Source organism: Brassica napus, chromosome C1 (assembly GCF_020379485.1).
Source record: "Brassica napus cultivar Da-Ae chromosome C1, Da-Ae, whole genome shotgun sequence".
NCBI lineage: Eukaryota > Viridiplantae > Streptophyta > Magnoliopsida > Brassicales > Brassicaceae > Brassica > Brassica napus.
Genome location: NC_063444.1, coordinates 30,519,510 through 30,545,654, shown reverse-complemented (window position 1 = coordinate 30,545,654; position 26,145 = coordinate 30,519,510). Strand labels below are relative to the sequence as shown.

The window sequence follows — 26,145 nt, the reverse complement described above, 5'->3', positions numbered from 1 at the left end:
ATAGTCTTAGGCATTCCGTGCAATCTAACAATTTCCCTAAAGAATAGATCAGCAACTTGCACAGCATCATCAGTCTTATGACAAGGTATGAAATGAGCCATTTTAGAGAATCTATCGACCACAACAAAGATAGAGTCTCTACCAGATTTAGACCTAGGCAATCCAAGCACAAAGTCCATAGATATGTCTACCCAAAGATGAGAAGGGATGGGAAGAGCAGAATACAAACCTTGGTTTTTAGATTTAGACTTGGCTTTCTTGCAAACCACACATCGGCCACAGATCCGTTCCACATCCTTCATCAAGCTCGGCCAATAGAAGTGCTCATTCACCACCTTGTGCGTTTTCTTGACTCCAAAGTGTCACATAAGGCTTCCTCCATGAGCTTCCCTGAGAAACAATTCCCTCAAAGAACATTGGGGCACACACAAACGGTTATCAAAGAATAAAAATCCAGAAGCTTGATAGTACTTTCCATAGGCTGTTTTGGAACACTTTATGAACACTTCTTTGAAATCCGAATCAGTTGCATACAGATCTTTGATAAATTCAAAACCAAGCAACTTTATTTCAAGAGCTGAAAGAAGAACATACCTCCTGGACAAGGCATCAGCCACCACATTGTCCTTACCTTGTTTGTATTTGATCACATAAGGAAAGGTCTCAATGAACTCGACCCAACGGGCATGTCTCTTGTTCAGCTTCTGCTGGCCCTTAAGGTGTTTCAAGGACTGATGATCAGTGTGGATCACAAACTCTTTTGGCCAAAGATAATGCTGCCATGTCTGAAGAGCCCTCACCAAAGCATACAACTCCTGGTCATAAGTGGGGTAGTTGAGCGTGGCTCCTCCAAGTTTCTCACTGAAGTAAGCAATGGGTTTCCTATCCTGCATGAGAACAGCACCAATACCAACACCCGAAGCATCACATTCGATCTCAAAAGTCTTAGAGAAATCAGGGAGAGTAAGCAAAGGAGCATGAGTTAACTTCCCTTTTAGAATCTGGAATGCCTCCTCTTGGGCTTGTTCCCACTTGAACCCCACGTTCTTTTTGATTACCTCAGTAAGCGGAGCGGCTATGGTACTGAAATCCTGGACGAACCGTCTGTAGAAGCCGGCTAGGCCATGGAAACTTCTTACTTCGCCCACGGTCGTTGGACTCGGCCAATCTCGGATGGCTTTGATCTTTTCCTCGTCCACTCTGAGTCCATCAGCACCTACAACAAAGCCTAAGAACACCACGTGATCTGTTCCAAAAGAGCATTTTTCAAGATTTGCAAAAAGTTTTTCTTTCCGTAGAACATCAAGAACAGATTTCAAGTGTATCTTATGATCATCAAGATTCTTGCTGTAGATGAGAATATCATCAAAGTAAACAACCACGAAATGACCAATGAAAGACCTCAAGATATGATTCATCAAACGCATAAAAGTGCTAGGTGCATTAGTAAGACCAAATGGCATGACAAGCCACTCATACAATCCTAGTTTCGTCTTAAATGCAGTTTTCCACTCATCACCTTCTTTCATTCTAATTTGGTGATAGCCACTTTTTAAATCAATCTTAGAGAAAACTGATGAACCATGCAACTCATCTAGCATGTCATCAAGCCTAGGAATGAGATGCCTATACTTTACCGTAATGTTGTTGATGGGACGGCAGTCCACGCACATGGGCCAAGATCCGTCCTTTTTGGGCACTAGGAGGACAGGCACGGCACAAGGGCTGAGGCTCTCCCTGATGTGTCCTTTCTCCAGAAGATCACCAACCTGCTTCTGAAGTTCTTTGGTTTCAACTGGGTTGGTTCGATAGGCTGGCCGGTTCGGTAGAGAGGCTCCCGGGACAAAATCGATCGGATGTTCTATGCCTCGAACTGGTGGCAATCCCTTAGGATTCTCATATGGAAAAACATCAGAAAAGTCCTGCAAAATATCTAGCAACTCACTCGGAATCTCCGGTGCAAGGTCAGAAGAAAGTGAGGCCATAAGAGATTCTTTATACACAAGTAAAAGAAATGGCTTTTGGGAGTAAAGAGACCTCTTAACCTGACTTTGTTTTATGAAGAAGTTGGAGTTTCGTTGAGATGACTCAGGCTCGTCCGGCTTAGGTTCCTGGTCACGGTTCTTCTTGAGTTGGACCTGATCTTGGTGAACCTCTAATGGAGACAAGGGCACCAGCGTGATCTTCTTTCCTTTGTGGTCAAAGGAGTGTCGGTTTGTGAAGCCATCATGCACTGCTCTCTTATCAAACTGCCATGGACGGCCTAGGAGGATGTGACAAGCGTCCATAGGAAGAACGTTGCAAACAACTTCATCCTCATATCGTCCAATGGTAAGAGGGATCGTGACTTGTTCCTTGACATACTGTTCACCGGTTTCATTGAGCCATTCCAACCTGAAAGGACGTGAAAGAGGTCGAGTAGCTAGCCCTAGCTTCCTGACAAGAGTATCACTAGCAACATTAGTACAACTCCCACCATCAATGATCAAAGAACAAACTTTTTCAGAGATTAAACAACGAGAATGAAAGATATTCTCCCTTTGTTCTTTTTCATTGGTTTTGGACTGAACACTCAAGGAACGTCTAGTAACCAGTAGTGGTCCGTGAGCTGGATAGTCAAAGCAATCCTCCTTATCAAAGATCGGCTCAGAATCAATGTCGAAGACCGGGCCAAGGTCGTCGTCCGTGTGGCCTTTAGTATGACCGTCCGTCTCATCGAAGATGGGACCGTTCCAAGCCTTCCTCGCAACAAGTAATGGTCCATGATGTGGGTAGTCAAAGGACTCCTCTTCCTCATCAAAGATAGGACCAAGATTCTCCTTGTTCTCTTGCTCGTCCTCGGACTCAACCTCTCCATTTTCCATGAGAATCATTACTCTTTGGTTCGGACATTTGTTGGCATAGTGTCCTAGGCCTTGACACTTGAAGCATCTGATGTCTCTTGCACGGCTAGGATTCTCAATAGCTTTTCCTTTGTCAACACGAGCAGGAGCATCAGTCTTTAAAGCTGTATTTGTTGTGGCAGAAGACTTACCTTTGTCTTGATAACTTGGCTTAGGAGTAAAGGACGGTTTAAGAGCAAAGGACGGCTTTGAGTAGCTCTTTCTTTTGACCTGTTGTTCGATCAGGATGGCTTTGTGCAACATTTTCTCCACGGTTCCATACTCTTGAAGCTCCATGCGATCTTGGATGTCTCGGTTAAGGCCAGAAAGGAACCTAGCCATAGTGGCGTCCACGGGCTCGTCTACATCGGCCTTGATCATCAAAGTTTCCATCTCCTGGTGGTAGTCTTCCACGAACTTAGTGCCTTGAAGTAAGTGTCGGAGTTTCTGGTGGAGATCTCGGTGATAATGAGCAGGAACAAATCGTCTCCTCATCAGCATGGAAAACTCATCCCATGTCTCAATCGGTCTCTCACCTGTTCTCCTCCTGTGGGTCACAACTTGATCATACCAATTAATAGCATAGCCAGAAAATTCAGTAACAGCTAGTCTAACTTTCTTAAGTTCAGAAAAGTTTTGACAATCAAAGACATGTTCAATTTTTCTTTCCCATTCAAGAAAAACATCAGGATCATTTTTACCCTCAAAAGGTGGGATTTTTAGTTTCAATCCACTTAAGCTATCATTAGCACGTTCATTTCTAGCAAAAGGATTGGCATCACCTGGTTCCTGGTTTCTGGTTTCTGTGACCCCTCCTTGGTCGGTTTATGGATCGGTCCTCGTCCTCATGAGAGTCCTCCTCTCGGATCTCATCATCAGACCGGTTTGGCCTCCTTGGGCGATCTCTTCTGGCTCTGGTTCGAGGACGCGGCTGTTGACTGTTCTGGATCTCATCTAGCCTTAGATGGATCTGCTCAAGACCTGCATTCATAAGGTTAGTAAAAGAATCATTCAAGGCTCGCATCTGCAAGTTAGATAAACCGGCCACTGAATTTCCGGGTCGGCTCCTTTCGTCTTCACTTCCCATGGTTCCTGAAACTTCTTAAACACAAAACTTTAGATAAAAATACCTCACTCTCTCAAGTGTTTTGATCTCACCCACACACGTGTTTCTCTCAGATTTTTGTTGATCACTCACAAGTCTTATACTCAAGGTTCTAAGAGATCTAATCAAGGAATTCCAAGGGACAAACTTCAAGCAAACAAGGTAAAATTTTTTTTTTTTTTGTAAAGAGAGAAAGATAAGAGATTTAGCTTTTAGAATCCGTTTTAACCACCTCAAAGGCTGGATTTCTTCTCAGCCAGCAGGCTTTCTCTTCCACCACCAATCCACAAATCGATCTTGAAACTTTTTTTTTTAAATCGTAGATCTTTCTATTTTTTTTTTTTTAAATGGATGGTAATAAGGGGTCCGGATTCAAGATAGATAGAAGAAGAATTTTTTTTTTTTTATGAAGAAAATGGTAGATGTGAAAGATGAAATGAAAAGAGATACCGGAAGAGTGGCTCTGATTCCACTTTGATACGCCTTAAAAGGATCACTCGACCAGATTTGAAAAACAGATATGAACTCCAAGAGGAGATCTGATGGAATGAGGGGTCGCACAAAGGTTGCGGAGTGGCCTTTGATATTCCCGAACCAGATTGTTGCCGGATGTGACTCACCGGTCCAACAAAGAGGCAATCTTGAACCGTTGCTTGATATGACTCACAAGACCAACGGACAAGGACGTTTGCTTGGAGCTAGCCACACCAAGAAAACTAGAAAAGTTCTAAACAAAGAACAAAGAGTAAAGACTCAAAAAGAAGCTGAAAGAAAATGGAATGATTTTATTGATAGAAGTGTTTACATATTTATACTACTTGAGGAATAGAAAGAGACATATGAATGTATTAAAGATAGACTTAGTAAATCGAATCTGACTAGAATTTTGAAAGACAATGTATTAAACTCTTAAATTCCAGATCTGGTCAAAAATGACTCTTCGGCTAACGTCCAGGTTCGTCTGAACCAAGTGGTTCCTTCGCGGTAAGGAGCAGGACGGGTGTGGCGCGTTCCGGACGGTCAGCCGGGTAAGGCTCATGCGCCAACTTGGTTCCAGCACGACCCAAGTCCTTGGACAGTTGTAGAATCCATGCCTTAGAGAAATTTTGATCATCAAAGTTCAAGAACTGATCATACTGGCCGGCTGATCCATCAGTACGCTCATCGGGACACTCGGCTCGGATCAGACGGACCAAAAGGGAAAGACTATGGTCTGTCTCGATTTCCACTCGACCCAAGTGGGTTCCGGCTCGACCATCAGTCTTGGCTTGGCGAGTTGGTCGGGAAAGACGGGCTCCGGTACGGTCGGTTTGGTCATCTGGACATGGTTCTAGCCTTAGTTCTTTTCCGGCTGCGTGCGGGTCGATCCGGTACACGGCTCGGTGTGTCTGTCTGGAACGGTCGTCTGTCTGAACCTCGGTTGGAATGATCTAATCGTCCTGTTCTCCATCCTGGCCTGGTTCCATGTACTGAGGCACATCAACACCCAACCGACCACCGACCATCGGAGAACTGGTCTATCCCGGTTTATCCCCTAAAGTAGGATCGAGAAAATTGAGCGAGGTGCGGCTCGGCTTAACACCCAACCAGTCACCGACCTATGCGGTTAAACCGGCCCAAGTTTCACTTTCGGGTCAAAGTTTTTTAGGCTCGTCACCAAAAGTGCATAGGCTTGTTAAGGCGTATGTCTGGCTTATCCCCCTTCAATGCTTGATGATATGGTGTAGATAGTTGGCTTCGTCGTTGTCGAGTCGGGATAGTTGACATCGTCATTGTCTTGTCGGGATAGTCGGGTTCGTCGTTGTCGAGTCGGGATAGTTGACATCGGCGTTGTCTGGTTGGGATAGTTGACTTCGTCGTTGTCGAGTCGGGATAGCTGACATCGTCGTTGTCGGGTCGGGATGATTGACATCGTCGCTGTTGCGAAAATCAATGATGACATGCTGAGGTGAGGTTCTCTGGAGTTGTTGTAGAAAATCATTATTTATTTAGATTGCTTCTTTCCTTCAAGAGTTGTTGGAGTAGACCATCATTTCATAGGATACTATTTGTCCTTGGGGGTTGTTGTAGTAGGTCATCACTTCCTAGGTTGCTTGTTGCTTTTAAGAGTTGTTGAAGTGGGTCCTTCTAGGACTTTGTTGCTTGTTGCTTTGGAGAGTGAGTGAAATGGGTCCCTCTTGTCTTTTATTGCTTGTTGCTTTGGAGAGTGAGTGAGTGGACCCCTCTTGTCCTTTATTGCTTGTTGCTTTTGGGAGTGGTTGAGAGAGCTGTTGTAAGTGGGTTGCTATCACATGTGCCATTTAATAAGCTTTCAGTCTGCCACTTTCTAGATGTGACTATGGATTCGGTGGTCGTCGAGGATGACAACGACGAGTTGATAATGATGACGACGGCTGACTGTGAATTCTATTTTTACCACCGCTAAACTTCGTGCGTCTAAGAATTCTAGCCCCCCTCCTTCTAGCGCCAATTGTTGAAGCCCAAATCCGGCAAGGTCAACAAATATGATAAATGGTCAAACACGGGTTAAGATAACCCATGTAAGATACGGAGCTCCGAGAATCTTGTTTAATGAAGTTGTACCTAGCGATGGCAAATAGATAAAAGGTGGTTTTGTGTTTGTGGATGCACCTTGTGAGAAGGCTGCCTACGTACTCTCCTAAGAGAGATCAAGCCATACATAGTTCATCATATGATTTCTGGGATGATAGTGCATGCGGTCGTCGTCGGAGTGAGGTAGTCGGGAATAAACTCTTGGTTTGTCGTCGGGGATAGACTCTCAGTTCGTCGTCGGGATAGACTCTTGATTCGTCGTCGGGGAAGATGCTCTGTTCGTTGGTGACAGAGTCGTCGGGGATGATGCTCGGGTTGTCGGTGACGGAGTCGTCGGAGAAGGTGTTCGGGTCGTCGGTGACGGAGTCGTCGGGGAAGATGTTCATTTCGTCGGTGAGGGAGTCGTCGGGGAAGATGCCCGGGTCGTCGGTGATGGAGTCGTCGGGGAAGATGTTCGGTTTGTTGTTGCCGGTCCGGCTATGACGGTGCCAGTTCGGCATTGACGGTGACGGTGCGGTGTTGACGGTGCGACGTTCGACGGTGACGGTGTGGCAGTTGACGGTGTCGGTTCGGCACGTCGGCGTTGGCGTGTCGTCGTCAGACGGATGGCTTTCTGGATTTTCCAAAGAGACTTTTCTCTAAAACTTTTTCTTTGTTTCTCTCTCTTGTTTTCTGCATAAATGGAAAAGTGAATGGATCCCCCTTCTCAAAGAGGTGAGCTCATATTTATAGACAAATATATGATGGTGATACTATTCATTTTGGGCTATGCTTTTTATTTATTTTTAATGGGCCAATGGTGATTTGGGAAGAGCTAAGTGGGGGGTTGTAAACCCACCACCAACAGGATCCTTTCCTTTAAAATATATAATTTTAAGTACTTTAAGCATTTTTCAAAAGAAAAGGAACCAATAAGTATATTGACAAAAAGGGCATATAGTAGGCTTGGTTTTGGAATTTAATTGTATGATATGAGATAAACAAGTTTCAATTTGGTTAGAAAAACTTATACAGAGGTAAAATATATCGGTAGAAGCAAAAACCCTAGAAACTTTTTTTCTCCAAAACACTTACATCTTTGGTGAAACTTGAGATATTTACAATCTTTTAAGTATTTTATTCTTAAAACCGTACTTTTTTTTTGGCTATTATCTGTTCTGTCATGTTTATCATCATTACACTTAAAATATGTTTAAAAAAATTACATATATAGAGATTAGTGAGTAGTCTTCTTATAAGCTCATGGGTTAAATAGATTAGGGAAAAGGTGGATAATAGAAGATGCTTAGGGCTAGATTAACATTTTTTCGTACCTATGAAATGAGTTTAACCCTAGATTAGACTTGATATCTCTTATTCTAGATATTAGCTGATTTCATACCTTTAAATTATTTGATGAAATGTCTGAATGGTGAATTATTATGTTTTGCTAATGAGAATTGATGTATTAAGAGCATTATGACTATTAAGACTTGTTTTGATTGCATGCTTAAGTGTAGTTGCCTAGCTATGAGAATTGATGTATTAATGCATGACTAGGCATAGGAGTTATTGTTACGACAGCAGATTAACTATAATTGTGTTCCTAGGTTAATTAAGCATGCTAGTTGATTGTGTTTAGCATTCTAAGTATGAAATCTATGATCCCTAATTGATTGCCTTATCCCATGAGTTTAGCTTTTAATTATTGATTATAATATGTTCATGTTTGAGTTTATTGTTTGAATTTGAGATCATTGTTCTAAAACCAACTTTTATCGCTTATTAAATAACATGTATTTTATTTGATTTAAACAATCTCGGGTTGTGCTTGCAGCAGAGTTGTTGAGGAACTAAAAAAATTTCATATTAAGTTTGGCGATGTTGCCATTCTATGATTACCTTGAAACATTAAGAATTGGTTGTTGTTTGAGACTACGTCTTTTTTTTTGTTACTAACTTTATCTAATCTTGTTTCTTTGACAATGGTAGGTGATTGCACCTGAGAAACCGAGGATATACAGATCTAATTCCAGAAGTCGACGACATAAGAGCATTGGAAAGATCAATTGCAGGAGAAAGGTGAAAAAGGGAAAGGCTTGTGTACAACTGGAAAGACTAGGTTAAACGTGGAAGAAGATCAATATCTACCTTAACTTAGAAACAAGTTGATGCCCAAGGAATTCATGCCCAAAGGGGGCAAAGCTCTAGGAGTTGCTAACTGTAGACTAGTTAATCCACCTCACAATGCAACGGTCAGATGTGCACATGACGAGCCAAACATACATAACAATCAAGAAGACATTTGTGCATTTTCAGTGGGAAACAATAACTTTGAGATCAAGCCAAGCTTGATCAACATGTTACAATCTAACAACTACCATATACTACCAATAAAGGATCCTCTGGACCAATTTTACAATTCCGATATGCTTTGTGAGACAATAAAAAAATCAATGGAATGTCTGAAAATACCTTTATACTCAGACTTTTTCCATTTTTAATTGGAGACATAGCACACTTATGGCAGAAGGCCATACTTATTGGATCAATATCAACATGGGATGAGTGCAAAAGAGTATTCATATTCAAGTTTTTCTTTACATATAGAACTGCTCGAATCCAAAATGATATCTCTGGATTCACTGAAAAGGGAATTGAAAGCTTCAGGGAAGCATGAGAACGTTTCAAAGGTTATAGAATGCACTGTCCTCACTGTGGTTTCACAAAGGAGAGTTTACTTAGTACATTCTATGGAGGTTTTCTCCTGAAGTTCAGATAAAGTGCTCGATACAGCTAGTAATGATCCTGTGACATTAATAACAAGACGGGCTGCAGCTTGTTGAGAACTTAACTTTGAGTGATATACTTATGGCGAAGACTATGATTACTCAGACAGTAGCTCAAGATTACCAAGCTACAAAAGATTTCAAAGTGCTAAGAGGACAGATGTACCAACTGATTCAAGGTCATCAGAAACAAGTTCACTTTCTTGGTGAGTAAGGAAACTGACCAGAATGTTCAGGAAGAGTTGAAATACATAGAAGGGCAAGGGAATTATTGAACCAACCTCAATTTCTCATATAAAACAAAATTTCTGAGAGCTACCAAGGACAGTACAAGATGCAGGGAAACTTCCAAAGAAAGTTTTAGTACACTAATCAAGAAAACTATCAGTAGGAACCTTCTTACAACAATCAGCTAGGAGGCTTCAAGCCGAAGTCGTACAACAACCCTTCACCTAGTTTATACTCCAATCAAGGCCAATGAAGCTTTTCCAACAGTGGGGATGTTAAACTCGATGATGCCCAAAATTACAATTGAAGCTCCATTCAAACCAGTGGGGAGTTCTTGAAGACAGTTTGCTAGCCTTTAACTCAATTATAGTAAATCTTACGATGAATCGATAAACGACTAAACTACGACGAAACATGACAAATTTATAAAAATCCTTCATTTTTGACGTGCGTTTAACGATTTGTCGTAGATGTTTATTGACGATGAATTATCGATAATCGTTGAGCATATGTTTTTTTGGTAGTGTTAGCATTAACCTGGTTTTTTTTTATTTTTTCAACTACTTTGTAAGTATTTTAGAATAAATTTTGTATTAATTAATTAAAATATAATAAACTTGGAATCAACCAGTATCATGACTTCGTACATGAACTAAAGTTAACTTTTATAAGTCAACGAACTAAAGTTTTATTCGAGTCGTGTTTTAAGCTACTCTGGTAGATAAGGTCTCCGACTGATCATTTAGAAATATGGTGATATGACTTGAAACTGGAATCAGAAAACTACTTTGGTGATATTTATAAACAAATTTTACTTTTTATCTTTCCAAGAAGTCGGCACAAAAGTTTCATAACGAGCGCCATCCATTTTCCTAAGAATATCAAAATTGACATGAATACTTCAAAGTTCTTTTTTCCTTACACGAATCATTGTAACTTGTAAGTTGATAATTTGAATATTTTGTGGTCTCGACTTTGTCGGCCAACTGTTTCACGTGTCTTGTTCGGATGAACTATATCGTATTCTAAAATCTATACTAATAACTTTTTGAGGCTCCATAGAGCATGCACATACACGGAAAAAATTCTCTCCAAAAATGACACAAGTCAATATTACCAAAAAATAAATAATAAATAATAAGTAAATACGCATCTATACTAATAAAATGGACCTTTTGAAGCTCCATAGAACGTCCACATCAGTGGAAAAAATTCTCTCCAAAGATGACAGGTGGCAATATTACCAAAAAATAAAAAATAACTAATAAGTAAATATACATATAAAGAAAAATAATAATAAGTAAATACACATTATAAGAAATAGAAAATTTACAATAAAAATTTATGTGAAAAAAATATAATAAAATAAATAAATAAGTAAAACAGAAAATATTTCGGCTATTAAAAAATAAAAAATAAATAAATAAGTAAATATAAAATATAAAAAATTAATAATTTATACTAATAAAATGGACCTTTTGAGGCTCCATAGAGCGTCCACGTCAGCGAACAAAATTTCTCTCTAAAGATGACACGTGACATTATTACCAAAAAAATAAAAAATAACTAATAAGTAAATATACATATAAATAAAAATAAATAATAAGTAAATACACATTATAAGAAATAGAAAATTTACATTAAAGATTTATGTGAAAAAGTATAATAAAATAAATAAATAAGTAAATTAGAAAATATTTCGGTAATCAAAAAATAAAAAATAAAAAAATGGAACTTTTGATGCTCCATAGAACGTCCACATCAGTGGAAAAAATTTTCTCCAAAGATGACACGTGGCAATATTACCAAAAAATAAAAAATAACTAATAAGTAAATATACATATAAAGAAAAATAAATAATAAGTAAATACACATTATAAGAAATAGAAAATTTACATTAAACATTTATGTGAAAAAAATATAATAAAATAAATAAATAAGTAAAACAGAAAATATTTTGGCTATTAAAAAATAAAAAATAAATAAATAAGTAAATATAAAATATAAAAAATTAATAATTTATACTAATAAAATGAACCTTTTGAGGCTCCATAGAGCGTCCACGTCCGCGAAAAAAATTTCTCTCTAAAGATGACACGTGACATTATTACCAAAAAAATAAAAAATAACTAATAAGTAAATATCCATATAAATAAAAATAAATAATAAGTAAATACACATTATAAGAAATAGAAAATTTACATTAAAGATTTATGCGAAAAAGTATAATAAAATAAATAAATAAGTAAATTAGAAAATATTTCGGTAATTAAAAAATAAAAAATAAATAAATAAGTTAATATACAATATAAAAAAATACTAATATGTAAATATACAATGTACGAAATAGTAACATTACATTAAAGAATAATATGTAAATATACAATATAAGAAAAAATAAATAATAAGTAAATATACAATATAAGAAATATAAATATTACATTAAACATCTATCATAATATTGTTATTTGATATAAAAAGAAGAAAATTAGAATAAGTAAATATACAATTAAGAATTGAAAAAACTAAATTAAACATCTATAAAATAATAACTAAATACAAAATATAAGAAATATAAATATTATACTAAACATTATCTTATTATTAGAGTAAGTATATATAAAATATAAGAAAAATAAATAATAAGTAAATATAGTATATAAGAAATAAAAATATTACATTAAATATATATCGTAAAATTATCATTTATACAAAAAAAAATAGAATAAATAAATATAAAAATAAGAAAAGATAAATGCACAATATAAACCTTTTGAGGCTCCATAGAGCGTCCACGTCAGCGAAAAAAACTTCTCTCCGAAGATGACATGTGGCATTATTACCAAAAAATAAAAAATAACTAATAAGTAAATATACATATAACTAAAAATAAATAATAAGTAAATACACATTATAAGAAATAGAAAATTTACATTAAACGTTTATGTGAAAAAGTATAATAAAATAAATAAATAAGCAAAACAGAAAATATTTCGGTTATAAAAAAATAAAAAATAAATAAATAAGTGAATATACAATATAAAAAAAATAGTAATAAGTAAATATACAATGTAAGAAATAGTAACATTACATTAAACAATAATATGTAAATATACAATATAAGAAAAAATAAATAATAAGTAAATATACAATTTAAGAAATATAAGTATTAGATTAAACATGTATCATAATATTGTTATTTGATATAAAAAGAAGAAAATTAGAATAAGTAAATATACAATTTAGAATTGAAAAAACTAAATTCAACATCTATAAAATAATAACTAAATACAAAATATAAGAAATAAATATTATACTAAACATTATCTTATTATTAGAATAAGTATATATAAATTATAAGAAAAATAAATAATAAGTAAATATAGTATATAAAAAATAAAAATATTACATTAAATATATATCGTAAAATTATCATTTATATAAAAACAAAAAATTAGAATGAATAAATATAAAAATAAGAAAAGATAAACAATAAGTAAATGCACAATATAAACCTTTTGAGGCTCCATAGAGCGTTCACGTCAGCGAAAAAAACTTTTCTCCGAATATGACACGTGGCATTATTACCAAAAAATAAAATAACTAACACTTAAATATAGATATAAAGAAAAATAAATAATAAGTAAATACACATTATAAGAAATAGAAAATTTACATTAAACATTTATGTGAAAAAGTATAATAAAATAAATATATAAGTAAACAGAAAATATTTCGGTTATTAAAAAATAAAAAATAAATAAATAAGTAAATATACAATATAAAAAAAATAAAATAAATATACAATATAAGAAATAGAAACATTACATTAAACAATAATATGTAAATATACAATATAAGAAAAAATAAATATTAAGTAAATACACAATATAAAAAATATAAATATTACATTAAACATCTATCATAATATTGTTATTTGATATAAAAAGAAGAAAATTAGAATAAGTAAATATACAATTAAGCATTGAAAAAACTAAATTAGACATCTATAAAATAATAACTAAATACAAAATATAAGAAATATAAATATTATACTAAACATTATCTTACTATTAGAATAAGTAAATATAAAATATAAGAAAAATTAATAATAAGTGAATATAGTATATAAGAAATAAAAATATTACATTAAATATATATCGTAATATTATCATTGATATAAAATTAAAAAAAAATAGAATAAATAAATATAAAAATAAGAAAAGATAAACAGTAAGTAAATACACAATATAAAAAATGGAAAAACTAAATTAAACATATATCTGAAAAATGTATAGTTAAATAAATAAATAAAAGCAAATTTACATTATAAAAATACTACACTAAACATCAATTATAATATTAGAATAAGTAGATATAAAATATAAGAAAAATAAATTATAAGTAAATATACAATATAAAAAATACAAAAAATACATTAAACCTCTATCTGAAAATATATAATAATGTAAATAATAAGTAAATATATAATATAAGAAATATAAATATTACATTAAAAATCTATCGTAATATTATAATTTGATATAAAACAAAACAATTAGATAAATAAATATACAATATAATAAATAAAAAAACTACATTAAACGTCTATCTGAATATATGTAGTTTAACATTTTATTATTTTCAAATATTTTTGTAAGTAAATATACAATATAAGAAAAATAAGCATACAATATAAGATAATATTTTTTATCACATTAAAAATCTATCATAATATTAGCATTTGATATAAAAACAAGAAAATTATAATAAGTAAATCTGTAGTATAAGAAAAAAAGAAGGTAAAATACAATTAAGAAATGACAAGACTAAATTAAACATATCGCTGAAAAATGTATGGTAAAATAAATAATAAGTAAATATACAATATAAGAAATACAAGTATTATATTAAACATTTACCGTGATATTAGAATAAGTAAATATACAGTATAAGAAAAAATACACAATAAATAAATATACAATATCAGAACTGGAAAAACTAAATTAAACATCTATTTGAAAAATATATAGTAAAATAAATAATTAGTAAATATAGACTATATGACATAAAAATATGGATCATCTTTTTTGGAGAGTTAATCAAAAAATAGAGGATCACCAATTTGCGTGGATATTATGGTATATTTGGAAAGGTCGAAACAACAAAGTTTTTATCAATTTGGATGTTGATCCAAGATATACGCTTAAACTAGCTGAATTAGAATCAACACTTTGGACGGAGGCACATGTAACAAATAATTAGAGGGTTGCAAATCAATTACATGAAATAATTGTACCAACAATACCAGGAAGATGGTGTTTCATAGATTGTTCATGAAAAGATAAGGAACAGTTCTCAGGACAAGGTTGATACATCACTTTAGGGGGTTTTGATGGATTTCTAGGGGCACGGAATGTCCGGGCAAGTCTTTCACCTTTTCATTCGGAGGTAGAAGTGCTAATATGGGCAATGAAATACATGAGGAATTTACGGCAATTTCATGTCACATTTGCGACAGATTGTTCTCAACTGGTAAAGATGGTTTCGGAACAAGAAGAATGGCCAGCGTTTGACAATTATCAGGAAGACATTAAGCTGCTGAAAAGAAGCTTTCTAAACTCAGAGATCGTTCATGTACCTGAGACGGAAAATCAAAAGGCGTATAGTTTAGCACGCAGTGGTAGGAAACAACCGTCTTTCGTCGTTCACATGGACAGAGTTACCGGTTTGGTTTACATAGTCAGCATGAGTCTGCAGATGATTGATGTAAATAAAAAGACATAAAAATATGAGTATAAAAATAAATAATATGTAATATTATAATGATATTTTATTTTTATTCCAATATTATAATACATTTATAATTTAATATTATGTAATATTTTAATATCATTGTTAGTAATATCAATCATATAGAAATGTTATATATTATAATAAGTAAATATAAAATATAAGAAAAAAATAAATAATATGCAAATATAGTATATAAGAAATAAAATATTATATTAAATATATATCGTAATATTATGATTGATATAAAAGCAAGAAATTTAGAATAAATAAATATACAAAATAAAAGAAGATAAATAGTAAGTAAATATACAATATAAAAAATAGAAAAACTTAATTAAACATTTATCTGAATTAAACATTTATTAAACAGTAAAATTATATCTATGCTATAATGTTAAATAAACTAGACTTAGGATTTAGAGTTATGAGGTGAAATTTTGTGGATATGATTTCAAATTTTGAAAAATAAAAAAGAAATGTTAAAATTTTCAAAATAAAATGGGTTACTATTTTCATTTCCTTATTGATGACTATTTTGTGAGAAAAAGTTAAAAACGACTATTTGAAAGAATTGCCCTACAAATTAAGAAAAATTAAATAATAAGTAAAATATATAATATAAAAATTGAAAACTATATGAAACATCTATATGAAAAATGTATAATTTTCTGTTTTTTTTTCTGAAGAAATAAGTATTTACACAAACATACAATTTAGAACTTTGTTGTTGTTCAGAATACAACGTCCAAATGAATAGCTATATAGTTAACATTTAAAAATCAAAATATACGTGCGGCTTAACTCCTAGTTTGTATATAATATGAACCTTCCACGTATATTATACTACCTAGTCAAATAAACATTAGTCCAAATAAAGTTAAAAAAAAATTCGGTTGGTCAATTACTTTACCATGTATTGGCATTGCCAAAACTACATATATTGCTTTACTGATATCGCCAAAACTATTTCTGGTAAATATACTCTGGCGTGAGATTGATATATACAACACCAGATTTATCTTCTCCAATTGTGACTTCGATTCAGAAATTAATTAATGGTCTTATCATCTTATCTTGTCTTCAAAATCAACACAATCACGTTTCAATAACAAAAAAAAACCACCACAATATGTAGTTAGTAAAAGTATACTAATATAAGGTAAGAGATATCACAGTTAGGGCATGACTAGGGTTGTGATTGCGGGAGTTTGCGGATGCGGGTGATTGCAGTTTTAAGCTGTTTTAATCGATTTGTACGACTGGTACCGTAGTTAAAAATTGGTGCATTTGCATGATACTTATGACTAGCTAACCACCAAATACAACAACAGTTAAATAACAAGTTAACAATATTTATATTTTTATAATTATAAAAATATTAAACATCATAATATTATAATAAATATAAAAATTATATTTATAAAATTATATTTTAAATTTTCTAAAAATTATATAAAATATTTTTATTTTAAAAATTTACAATATAAATTAAAATATAATAGATATATTTTAGTATTTCTGTTATTTCAATTTAAAATTTTATTTTTATTTTTATTTTTATTTTTTGTATTTATATTGTTTTTAAAAAAGAGAACAAAAAGATTTTCTTTCCGCAACCATCCGCAACCGCAAACGCTAGCTAAACCAGCTTTTGAATTTAAGTGGTTTAGAACGGTTTGAAGCGGTTTAGAACGGTTTTAAGTGATTATTGCAAAATTTCAAAAATCACTATCAACCGCAAAAGCTGTGTTTACGGATAGTAGCAGAGAAATCAATCATACCGTTAATACTAGGTATTCTGTACTGTATAAGTTGTACTCCGCGTCTAAATGACAAACCAAAAAACATTTCATACCGGTTGAGATTTTTTATCATGGTATCAGAACATTAACCTAAAATTTTTAGGCTTTTCTAACCTCTATTCATGATTTGCTTCGTTTTTCTCTTTGTTATGATTTTCTAACGATCAACTTCGCAAAGCAACACAGAAACATGAAAAAACAACGAAACTATCAATGCCTCGGGAAATCTAATTGTCACTCCTAGAGCGGAGATCTCTCGTCGCAGAATCAATCCCTATGACCTTTTTTCCCGGTGATAACCCAGGATCTGTCATCTTTTCAACCACAGCTTCGAGATCCAAACTATGATGAATGGGCTTTGAGCACGCAAGAAGTTTGATTTCATGGATGGGAGCATTCTTAGTCCGTACGAGGACTCTGCAGATGTCAAGATTGGTGGGCGAAAAATGCTATGGTTGTGTATTGAATCAAACTTATTATTTGCTCCTGACATCACTAGAACGCTGTTTCTGTGGCACCCCGATTTACATAATAAAATGTTACGATAAATAAATAGCTCTGATACCAAATTGTGACACCCGCCACTTTTGAAATATAATAAATTGATAAAAGCGGAAATAATAATACAACGCAAATAATAATAATCTTCATATCATAATATAAAAGTCAATACGTTTCCAAAAGGCCTAAAAGCCCAACATCGATAACATTCGAAATACAAAATACGACATAAACCGAAAGTCTGAAATAAGAATAACATAAACGATAAAAGTCTAAAGGCCTAAAGACCCGATAAAGATAAAAGCGGTAAAAGCGATAGAAGCCCAAAAGCCCAATAGCACCGGTCCGATAATCACTCCTGCTCTTCGGTCTCACCTAAAAGGGGGAATGAATGAGGGGTGAGCGACAGGGGAATCACTCAGCGAGGTATGGGATGCTACCCCGAAGTCCATGGACCCGGACATAGCACTCCGAATAAATATAATTTAATTCTAATGCATGTCAAACACAGTACCTAAAGTACTCAAGCAACAAACAATGGTCCTAGCGAGGTGCACACTCGCCGCCCACTAACAGGCCAAAACACTACCGAAAAGGTGCTCGGTTCATACACACACCGAAAAAGTGCTCGGTAACACACGCCCGTAGACGATTTATCGACACTTCCAGTCTACGGCTCAACCGGTCGACTAAAGTTGGCCGTGACCTCGATACAATCCGGCATACAGAAGTCCGTCTCTGTATCCGTCTCCAAACAAAAACAATCCTAGCTAAGAATTTACATTAAGTGAAACAATCAATGTTGAATCCTCTAACCCCCTAGTTCCAGTTTATGCAAAGAACCTAAAACTAAACAAGCAATGATAGACTCGATTTCACACAGACGGAACACATTAGAAATAAATTATGTTTATTCGAGGTCCTAAGCCGTGTACGAGAAGTTCGGGAATAGACCCTCACCTTAGCAACAATAAGAGGTGGTATCTATGAACTCCAGCTGCTCAAATGGACTCCAAATCTGAAATCAGATCGAAATTTCGAGTCAGAACGCCTTTCGAACGGTTTAAAACGGGTATTTACGGAAAAGTCAACCCGCTGGTCAAAGATTAATTATTTAATTAATTAATTAATTAATTAATTAATTAATCCAGTTTTTTCCTAACCGATTTCCAATTGATTTTAACCGACCGGTTTAACCTAACCGAATCGAAATCGATTTAAACCGGTCAAACCACCGGTTGACCGAGTCACCGAGTTGACTCACCGGGTTGACTCGGCCGAGTTGGCGAGTCACCGGTGTCGGTCACCGGCGGCGACGGCGACGCGGCGGTGACGCGGCGGCTTACCGGAAAAATCAACGGCGGCGAGGCGGCGACGCGGCGGCAGCTTCTCGGCGGCGAACGGACGGTGGTCGGTCACGGCGGCTCCGGCGAACGTTGGTCGGAGACGGCGGCGAGTGGCCGGAATTCGCGGTGGCTCCGGCGGACGGCGGAGGCGCGTGTGTTTCACGCGCGCGCCGAGGCGAATCTTCGGGAGGCGCGTGCGGCTTCGTCCGGGCTCCGTTTGAGGCGTGGTTGGTGTCTACGGCTTCGTCTCGACGAGAGGAACACGATGATGGCCTTGGATGCACGAGATGATCAATTGTTAGGAAGTTATGGGTGAATTACTAAACGGAAACGAAACTGAACATAAGGCATGCGGTTTCCGGCGGTTACCTAGGGTGTTTATCGGTGGTGGCAAGCTGAACGTGATCACGGCGCACGGTTGCTCCGGCGACGAGCTCCGGCGACTCTCTGACTATAAAATAATCACACTTCTTCTTAGCTCTCTCTCTCTAATTCTTTCTTTATTTTCTAAGTCTTTGTGAAATGGGAGAAGGTGGAGGTGGTGGGGTTTTAAAGGCATTACCTTTGGCCTTTGGAGTTGGGGTTGGGTCATTACAATTCTCCCCCACTAACAAGAAATTCGACCCCGAATTCACGTCACCAAACTCTCCAATGACACCCCGAAACAGCTCTGGATAATCAATCCTCATTTGGGGCTCGGATTCCCAGGTATCCTCCTGAATCCCGTCCTTCTCCCAACGAACCTTGACCAACATGGTCATCATTCCACGATCTGCTTTCACTTGGCGATCCAATATCTCTACTGGCTGGCACAACCCACGTAAACCTTTGCCAAGGTTTCTAGGTGGCTGCTGCAAAATGAGCTCTGGCTCCCTCACTACTTTCCTCAAAACGGAAACATGAAACACGTCATGGAAATCTGATAACTCTCCTGATAGATCTAGTCGGTAAGCAACTGCTCCAATCCGCTCCAAAATAGGATATGGTCCCATATATCTTGGTTTAAGCTTCTTTAGCTTCCGAGTCTTAGATCCTCCCTGAAATGTCCTCATTTTCAGGTATACTAGGTCGCCAACTTGAAACTCCAAATCTCTTCGCCGTTTATCTGCATAACTCTTCTGACGGTCATGGGCTTCCTTAAGCCGCATCTTGAGCATCTCAACCTGTTCAACTGTCTCTTGAACCATGGCTGGTTCTATCTCACGTCGCTCTCCCACTTCCGTCCAACAAAGTGGTGTGCGACAAGGTCTACCATATAGAGCCTCATATGGTGCCATCCCAATACTCGAATGATAGCTGTTGTTGTAGGCAAACTCGGCTAGAGGTAGATACTTCACCCAACTACCTTCCCAATCTAAAACACAAGCTCTGAGCATATCCTCCAAAGTCTGAATAGTCCTCTCTGACTGACCATCTGTTTGCGGGTGATAAGCCGTACTCATATGAACTTTCGTCCCAAGCGCCTTCTGGAAGGCTCTCCAAAACTCAGACGTGAACTTTGTATCCCGATCCGATACAATGCTGACCGGAACTCCATGCAATCTTACAATCTCGTTGATGTAAGTCTGTGCTAGCTGATCAGCTCTGTCTGTCTTCTTAACCGCTAGAAAATGGGCTGACTTTGTAAGTCTATCCACGACTACCCATATGGCATTCTTCCCTCCTGATGTAGTCGGCAAACCCGTCACAAAATCCATAGTTACCATGTCCCATTTCCACTCCGGTAATGGCAGGTTTTGTAATAACCCGCTAGGAACCTGATGCTCGGCCTTAACCATCTGACACGTCTGACATTGCGATACAGTTGAAGCAACATCTCTCTTCATACCAGGCCAATGGTAATATCGCTTCAGATCCCTATACATCTTGGTATTTCCTGGATGAATAGAGAAACTCGAGTGGTGTGCTTGCCGTAATATCTCCTTTCTTAACAACTCATCATTGGGCACACAAACCCTGTTTCGATACATGAACATCCCGCTGGTGGCTGTATGAAAACCAATACACTCCATCTCGATCTGCTTACGCAAAGCTTCATCACCATCCTGAGCTTTGCGTATCCTCCATAGTAAGTCTGCCCCCCCCTACAGCCTCAGCGCCAACTGACTCTCCCTCTACAGTAACTGCACATAATCTGAGACTAGCAAGTGTCCCAGTAAGCTCCTGGACCTCTTTGGTTCCCGATACATCGCTTCTGCGCCTACTCAAGGCATCCGCCACATGATTGGCTTTTCCCGGGTGATATGTGATCTCCAAATTGTAGTCTGCTAACAACTCCATCCATCTACGCTGCCTCAAATTCAAGTCCGTCTGCGTAAATATGTACTTCAGACTCTGGTGGTCCGTGAAAATCTTCACCTTCTCTCCATACAAGTATGACCTCCAAATCTTTAATGCAAATACAACTGCTGCCAACTCCAAATCATGAGTAGGATAATTGGCCTCGTGAGGCCTCAACTGTCGTGATGCATAGGCAATGACCTGACCCTCCTGCATCAGTACACATCCCAATCCGGTGCCTGACGCATCAGTGTAAACATCATATGGTATCCCTGGCCTCGGGAGTACCAAAACTGGCGCATGGGTCAGCTGTCGCTTCAACTCAGTGAAACTCCCCGAACATTCCTCTGTCCAATCAAACTCGGTGTCTTTTCCTGTTAGCCGTGTCATTGGCCTTGCAATGCTAGCAAAATTGTTGACATACTTTCTGTAGTATCCTGCCAAACCGAGAAAACTGCGGATCTCCGTCGCACTCTTAGGTGTCGGCCACTCTGAAATGGCGATAATCTTCTCCTGATCTACGGCAACTCCTGCTTCTGAAACCACGTGACCCAAAAATCCAATCTTCCTCTGCCAAAAGCTACACTTACTCAGCTTGGCAAATAACTGATGTTCCCGAAGCTTATCCAACACAATCCGCAAATGTTCAGCATGCTCTTCTCTACTCCGAGAATAAACCAAGATGTCATCTATGAAAACGATCACACACTTATCCAAGTGCTCACGGAATACATCATTCATAAGCTTCATGAACGCGGCTGGTGCGTTCGTCAACCCAAATGGCATCACCACAAACTCGTAATGTCCATAACGGGTACGGAATGCCGTCTTCCGCACATCTCCCTCAGCTATCGCAATCTGGTGGTATCCCGATGCCAAGTCAATCTTAGAGAACCATGAAGCTCCCTGCAACTGGTCCAACAACTCGTCGATACGCGGGAGCGGGTACTTATTCTTGATGGTCACTTTGTTCAAACCTCTGTAATCTATACAAAGTCTGAAACTCCCATCTTTCTTCTTCACAAACAACACTGGTGCTCCCCACGGTGACGTACTCGGCCTGATAAACCCCTTATCAGATAGCTCCTCCAATTGTTTCTTTAACTCTGCCATCTCAGTTGGTGCGAGACGGTATGGAGCTCGTGAAATTGGTGCTGCTCCTGGCTCTACTTCTATTGTAAGAACGTCTGCTCTAGCTGGTGGTGGCCCTTTTAAAGGCTCAAAAACATCCTCGTACTCGGCGACCACTGGTATATCATGCAGCTTCTGCTGACCGTCCTCCTTAACCATCGAAATGGTTGCCAAGAATCCCTCTGCTCCACTTTCCAATAATTCTTCTGCACGCAACATGGAGACGATAGGAATTTCCCGGTGTGTCTGAATTCCCTCGCAAATGATCTTTCCTTCTTCTCTAGGGATATTAACTCTTGCCTTCGGACAATCCAAGACTACTCGATGTCGCGACAGCCAATCCATCCCAAGTATAACATCGTAGGAGCTCATCTCCATCTCCGTCAAATCTCCGAGCAACTCGACTCCTCCAAGTAGAACTGGTACATCGTGATGAATGCCAACTGCACCCAACTTCTCCGTGCCGGCAGTCTGGATCTGCTTAGCCTTCGGTTCAAAGACTCCCCGAAAAGACCAAGACTGGACTAAGCGCGGACTCACAAAACTATGAGAGGCTCCCGTGTCGAATAAGGTATAAGCTGACTCTCCTCCAACTAAAACCGATCCTACACGAGATTTTTACTAACTACACATGACAACCACGAGCCAAAATACCCAAACACAAACAAGTATGGAAAAGACTCATACCTGCTATCGGCTCAGCTCCCTGAGGATCTCCAACCGCAAACACACGTGGAGCGATGGCTAGACGCTTCGGTGGTGGTGGAAGTGCCGCATTGCCCTTCCTCGGGCAATCTCTAATGAAGTGACCTGGCTGACCACAACCAAAGCAAACATGTGCCGCTGCTGGTGCTGCAATCTGTCTGACTGGTGGCATATCCAATGGCCTAGCCCGACAAAACTTCGCAATGTGTCCAATCCTACCGCAAGTAAGACACCTCATACACTGCCCACTGTGACTGCGATGGCAACGAGGACATATCGGTAATCCCGACGGGTCCCCTGCTCTCCTTTGAGACTCTGGAGCTTTTCCAGACTTAACATGAACTGCTTTGGCGAGTTCCTGCTCCTCCGCCAAGCCTGCCTCCTGCTCTGCAGCTTTCTCCACCAAATCTCCCAACCGGTGGTAAGTGACTACGCGACACCTGTTACGAATCTCCACTCGCATCCCACTCAAAAACTTTCTAATCAAGTCTTCTTCTGAAATGCCCACTCCTGCAAATCTGCGAAGTTGGTTGAACACAACCTCATACTCCCTGATAGACATCACTCCCTGGCTTACATGCTCGAACTCGCACTTCTTCCTATCCATCGCTTCCTTCGGAAAGTATTTCCTATCGAACTCTCGAATGAAATCAGCGAAGGTAAGTCTCTCTGGCCCAAAATGGCTCAATCGTATTCCCTCCCACCATATAAGAGCATCTCCACGAAGGTACTGCATAGTCAATCTGAGCGACAACTCTGGTGGACACTCAATAATCTCCAGCTTCCGCTGCAAGGCTAACTTCCAATCGTGTGCAGCTACAGCATCCACTGTCCCGCTAAAATGCTCCATCTCCATGTTTCTCATCTGACATGTCAGCCTGTAGAACCTCTCATTATAAACCGGGTAAACATGAGGTCGCGGTGGTGGTGGCGGTAGATCCTGAACACCATGAGCAAACTGCTGAACTGGACCCTGCTGCAGAGGAACCTGTGGAAGGGGAACCTGCTGAACGGGATCCTGATGATCATGCTGAGCTGGAATCTGCTGATCTTGTTGGACCTGAACCAGTGGAACTTGCTGAACCTGAATCTGCGGTCCCTGCTGAACGGCAGCCATCTGACGAGCAACCTCCTGAGCAGCTACTCGGGCGGCCTCCTGAGCGGCCTGTCTGGCTGCCTCCTGGGCAATCTGCTGAAGTGCTTCCTGAGCGGCCTGTCTAGCGGCATCCTGAACCATCTGTCTCAATGCATCCTGATCAACTGGTGGAGCCGCGGGTGGTGGAACTGCGGGCTGCTCATGCTCATCTACATTGTCTCTAACGGCTCTGGCGGTCTGGGCACGGGTGGTTCTTCTCCTTGGCGGCATCTAAAAGGAAAGCGAAAAGTTAACTTACGCTGAACTTTGGATACCAACATTTAAGGAGCAGTGATATCGAACGGAAAGGTGCTATTTATTTTTATTTTCAAAATTCCCAAATCCCCGAAAATATTTTGAAATCGTTTAAAACCGTCAAAACCGAATAAAACCAGGTCTCCAAAAATCACCATCCCGGGTCGGAGCCGGGACGGAACCCGCTCTGATACCAAATTGTGGCACCCGTACGATAAATAAATAGCTCTGATACCAAATTGTGACACCCGCCACTTTTGAAATATAATAAATTGATAAAAGCGGAAATAATAATACAACGCAAATAATAATAATCTTCATCATAATATAAAAGTCAATACGTTTCCAAAAGGCCTAAAAGCCCAACATCGATAACATTCGAAATATAAAATACGACATAAACCGAAAGTCTGAAATAGGAATAACATAAACGATAAAAGTCTAAAGGCCTAAAGACCCGATAAAGATAAAAGCGGTAAAAGCGATAGAAGCCCAAAAGCCCAATAGCACCGGTCCGATAATCACTCCTGCTCATCGGTCTCACCTAAAAGGGGGAAAGAATGAGGGGTGAGCGACAGGGGAATCGCTCAGCGAGGTATGGGATGCTACCCCGAAGTCCATGGACCCGGACATAGCACTCCGAATAAATATAATTTAATTCTAATGCATGTCAAACACAGTACCTAAAGTACTCAAGCAACAAACAATGGTCCTAGCGAGGTGCACACTCGCCGCCCACTAACAGGCCAAAACACTACCGAAAAGGTGCTCGGTTCATACACACACCGAAAAAGTGCTCGGTAACACACGCCCGTAGACGATTTATCGACACTTCCAGTCTACGGCTCAACCGGTCGACTAAAGTTGGCCGTGACCTCCATACAATCCGGCATACAGAAGTCCGTCTCTGTATCCGTCTCCAAACAAAAACAATCCTAGCTAAGAATTTACATTAAGTGAAACAATCAATGTTGAATCCTCTAACCCCCTAGTTCCGGTTTATGCAAAGAACCTAAAACTAAACAAGCAATGATAGACTCGATTTCACACAGACGGAACACATTAGAAATAAATTATGTTTATTCGAGGTCCTAAGCCGTGTACGAGAAGTTCGGGAATAGACCCTCACCTTAGCAACAATAAGAGGTGGTATCTATGAACTCCAGCTGCTCAAATGGACTCCAAATCTGAAATCAGATCGAAATTTCGAGTCAGAACGCCTTTCGAACAGTTTAAAACGGGTATTTACGGAAAAGTCAACCCGCTGGTCAAAGATTAATTATTTAATTAATTAATTAATTAATTAATTAATTAATCCGTTTTTTCCTAACCGATTTCCAATTGATTTTAACCGACCGGTTTAACCTAACCGAATCGAAATCGATTTAAACCGGTCAAACCACCGGTTGACCGAGTCACCGAGTTGACTCACCAGGTTGACTCGGCCGAGTTGGCCAGTCACCGGTGTCGGTCACCGGCGGCGACGGCGACGCGGCGGCTTACCGGAAAAATCAACGGCGGCGAGGCGGCGACGCGGCGGCAGCTTCTCGGCGGCGAACGGACGGTGGTCGGTCACGGCGGCTCCGGCGAACGTTGGTCGGAGACGGCGGCGAGTGGCCGGAATTCGCGGTGGCTCCGGCGGACGGCGGAGGCGCGCG

At 38.2% G+C, this 26,145-nt stretch overlaps 1 protein-coding gene and 1 non-coding gene across 4 annotated transcripts; both read right to left on the bottom strand.

Annotated features, from left to right (window-relative positions):
- Positions 1-9,136: 9,136 nt before the first annotated feature.
- LOC125581089 lies at positions 9,137-9,243 on the bottom strand. The gene has a single exon (XR_007318800.1). It is a non-coding gene; the product is annotated as a small nucleolar RNA R71 (small nucleolar RNA).
- An 8,526-nt stretch (positions 9,244-17,769) lies between these two features.
- On the bottom strand, positions 17,770-26,145 carry LOC125580455. Of its 3 annotated transcripts, XM_048744905.1 has the most exons (4): positions 25,991-26,145; positions 25,617-25,674; positions 23,080-24,463; positions 17,770-18,010 (listed from the first exon to the last, which is right to left on the bottom strand). In XM_048744905.1, the coding sequence occupies exons 3-4, from the start codon at positions 24,461-24,463 to the stop codon at positions 17,988-17,990; spliced, it is 1,407 nt and encodes a 468-aa protein (XP_048600862.1). In that variant the 5' UTR covers positions 25,617-25,674; positions 25,991-26,145; the 3' UTR covers positions 17,770-17,987. The 3 variants fall into 3 exon arrangements, with proteins under 3 accessions (XP_048600862.1, XP_048600863.1, XP_048600861.1); XM_048744906.1 differs by lacking the exons at positions 25,617-25,674; positions 25,991-26,145 and adding an exon at positions 18,596-18,653 and having other exon boundaries at positions 23,080-24,692; XM_048744904.1 differs by lacking the exon at positions 17,770-18,010 and having other exon boundaries at positions 22,672-24,463; positions 25,991-26,144.

Bases quoted from the DNA above. Each gene is read 5' to 3' on its own strand.
- LOC125580455 (XM_048744904.1), bottom strand. From the start codon at position 24,463: ATGCCGCCAAGGAGAAGAACCACCCGTGCCCAGACCGCCAGAGCCGTT.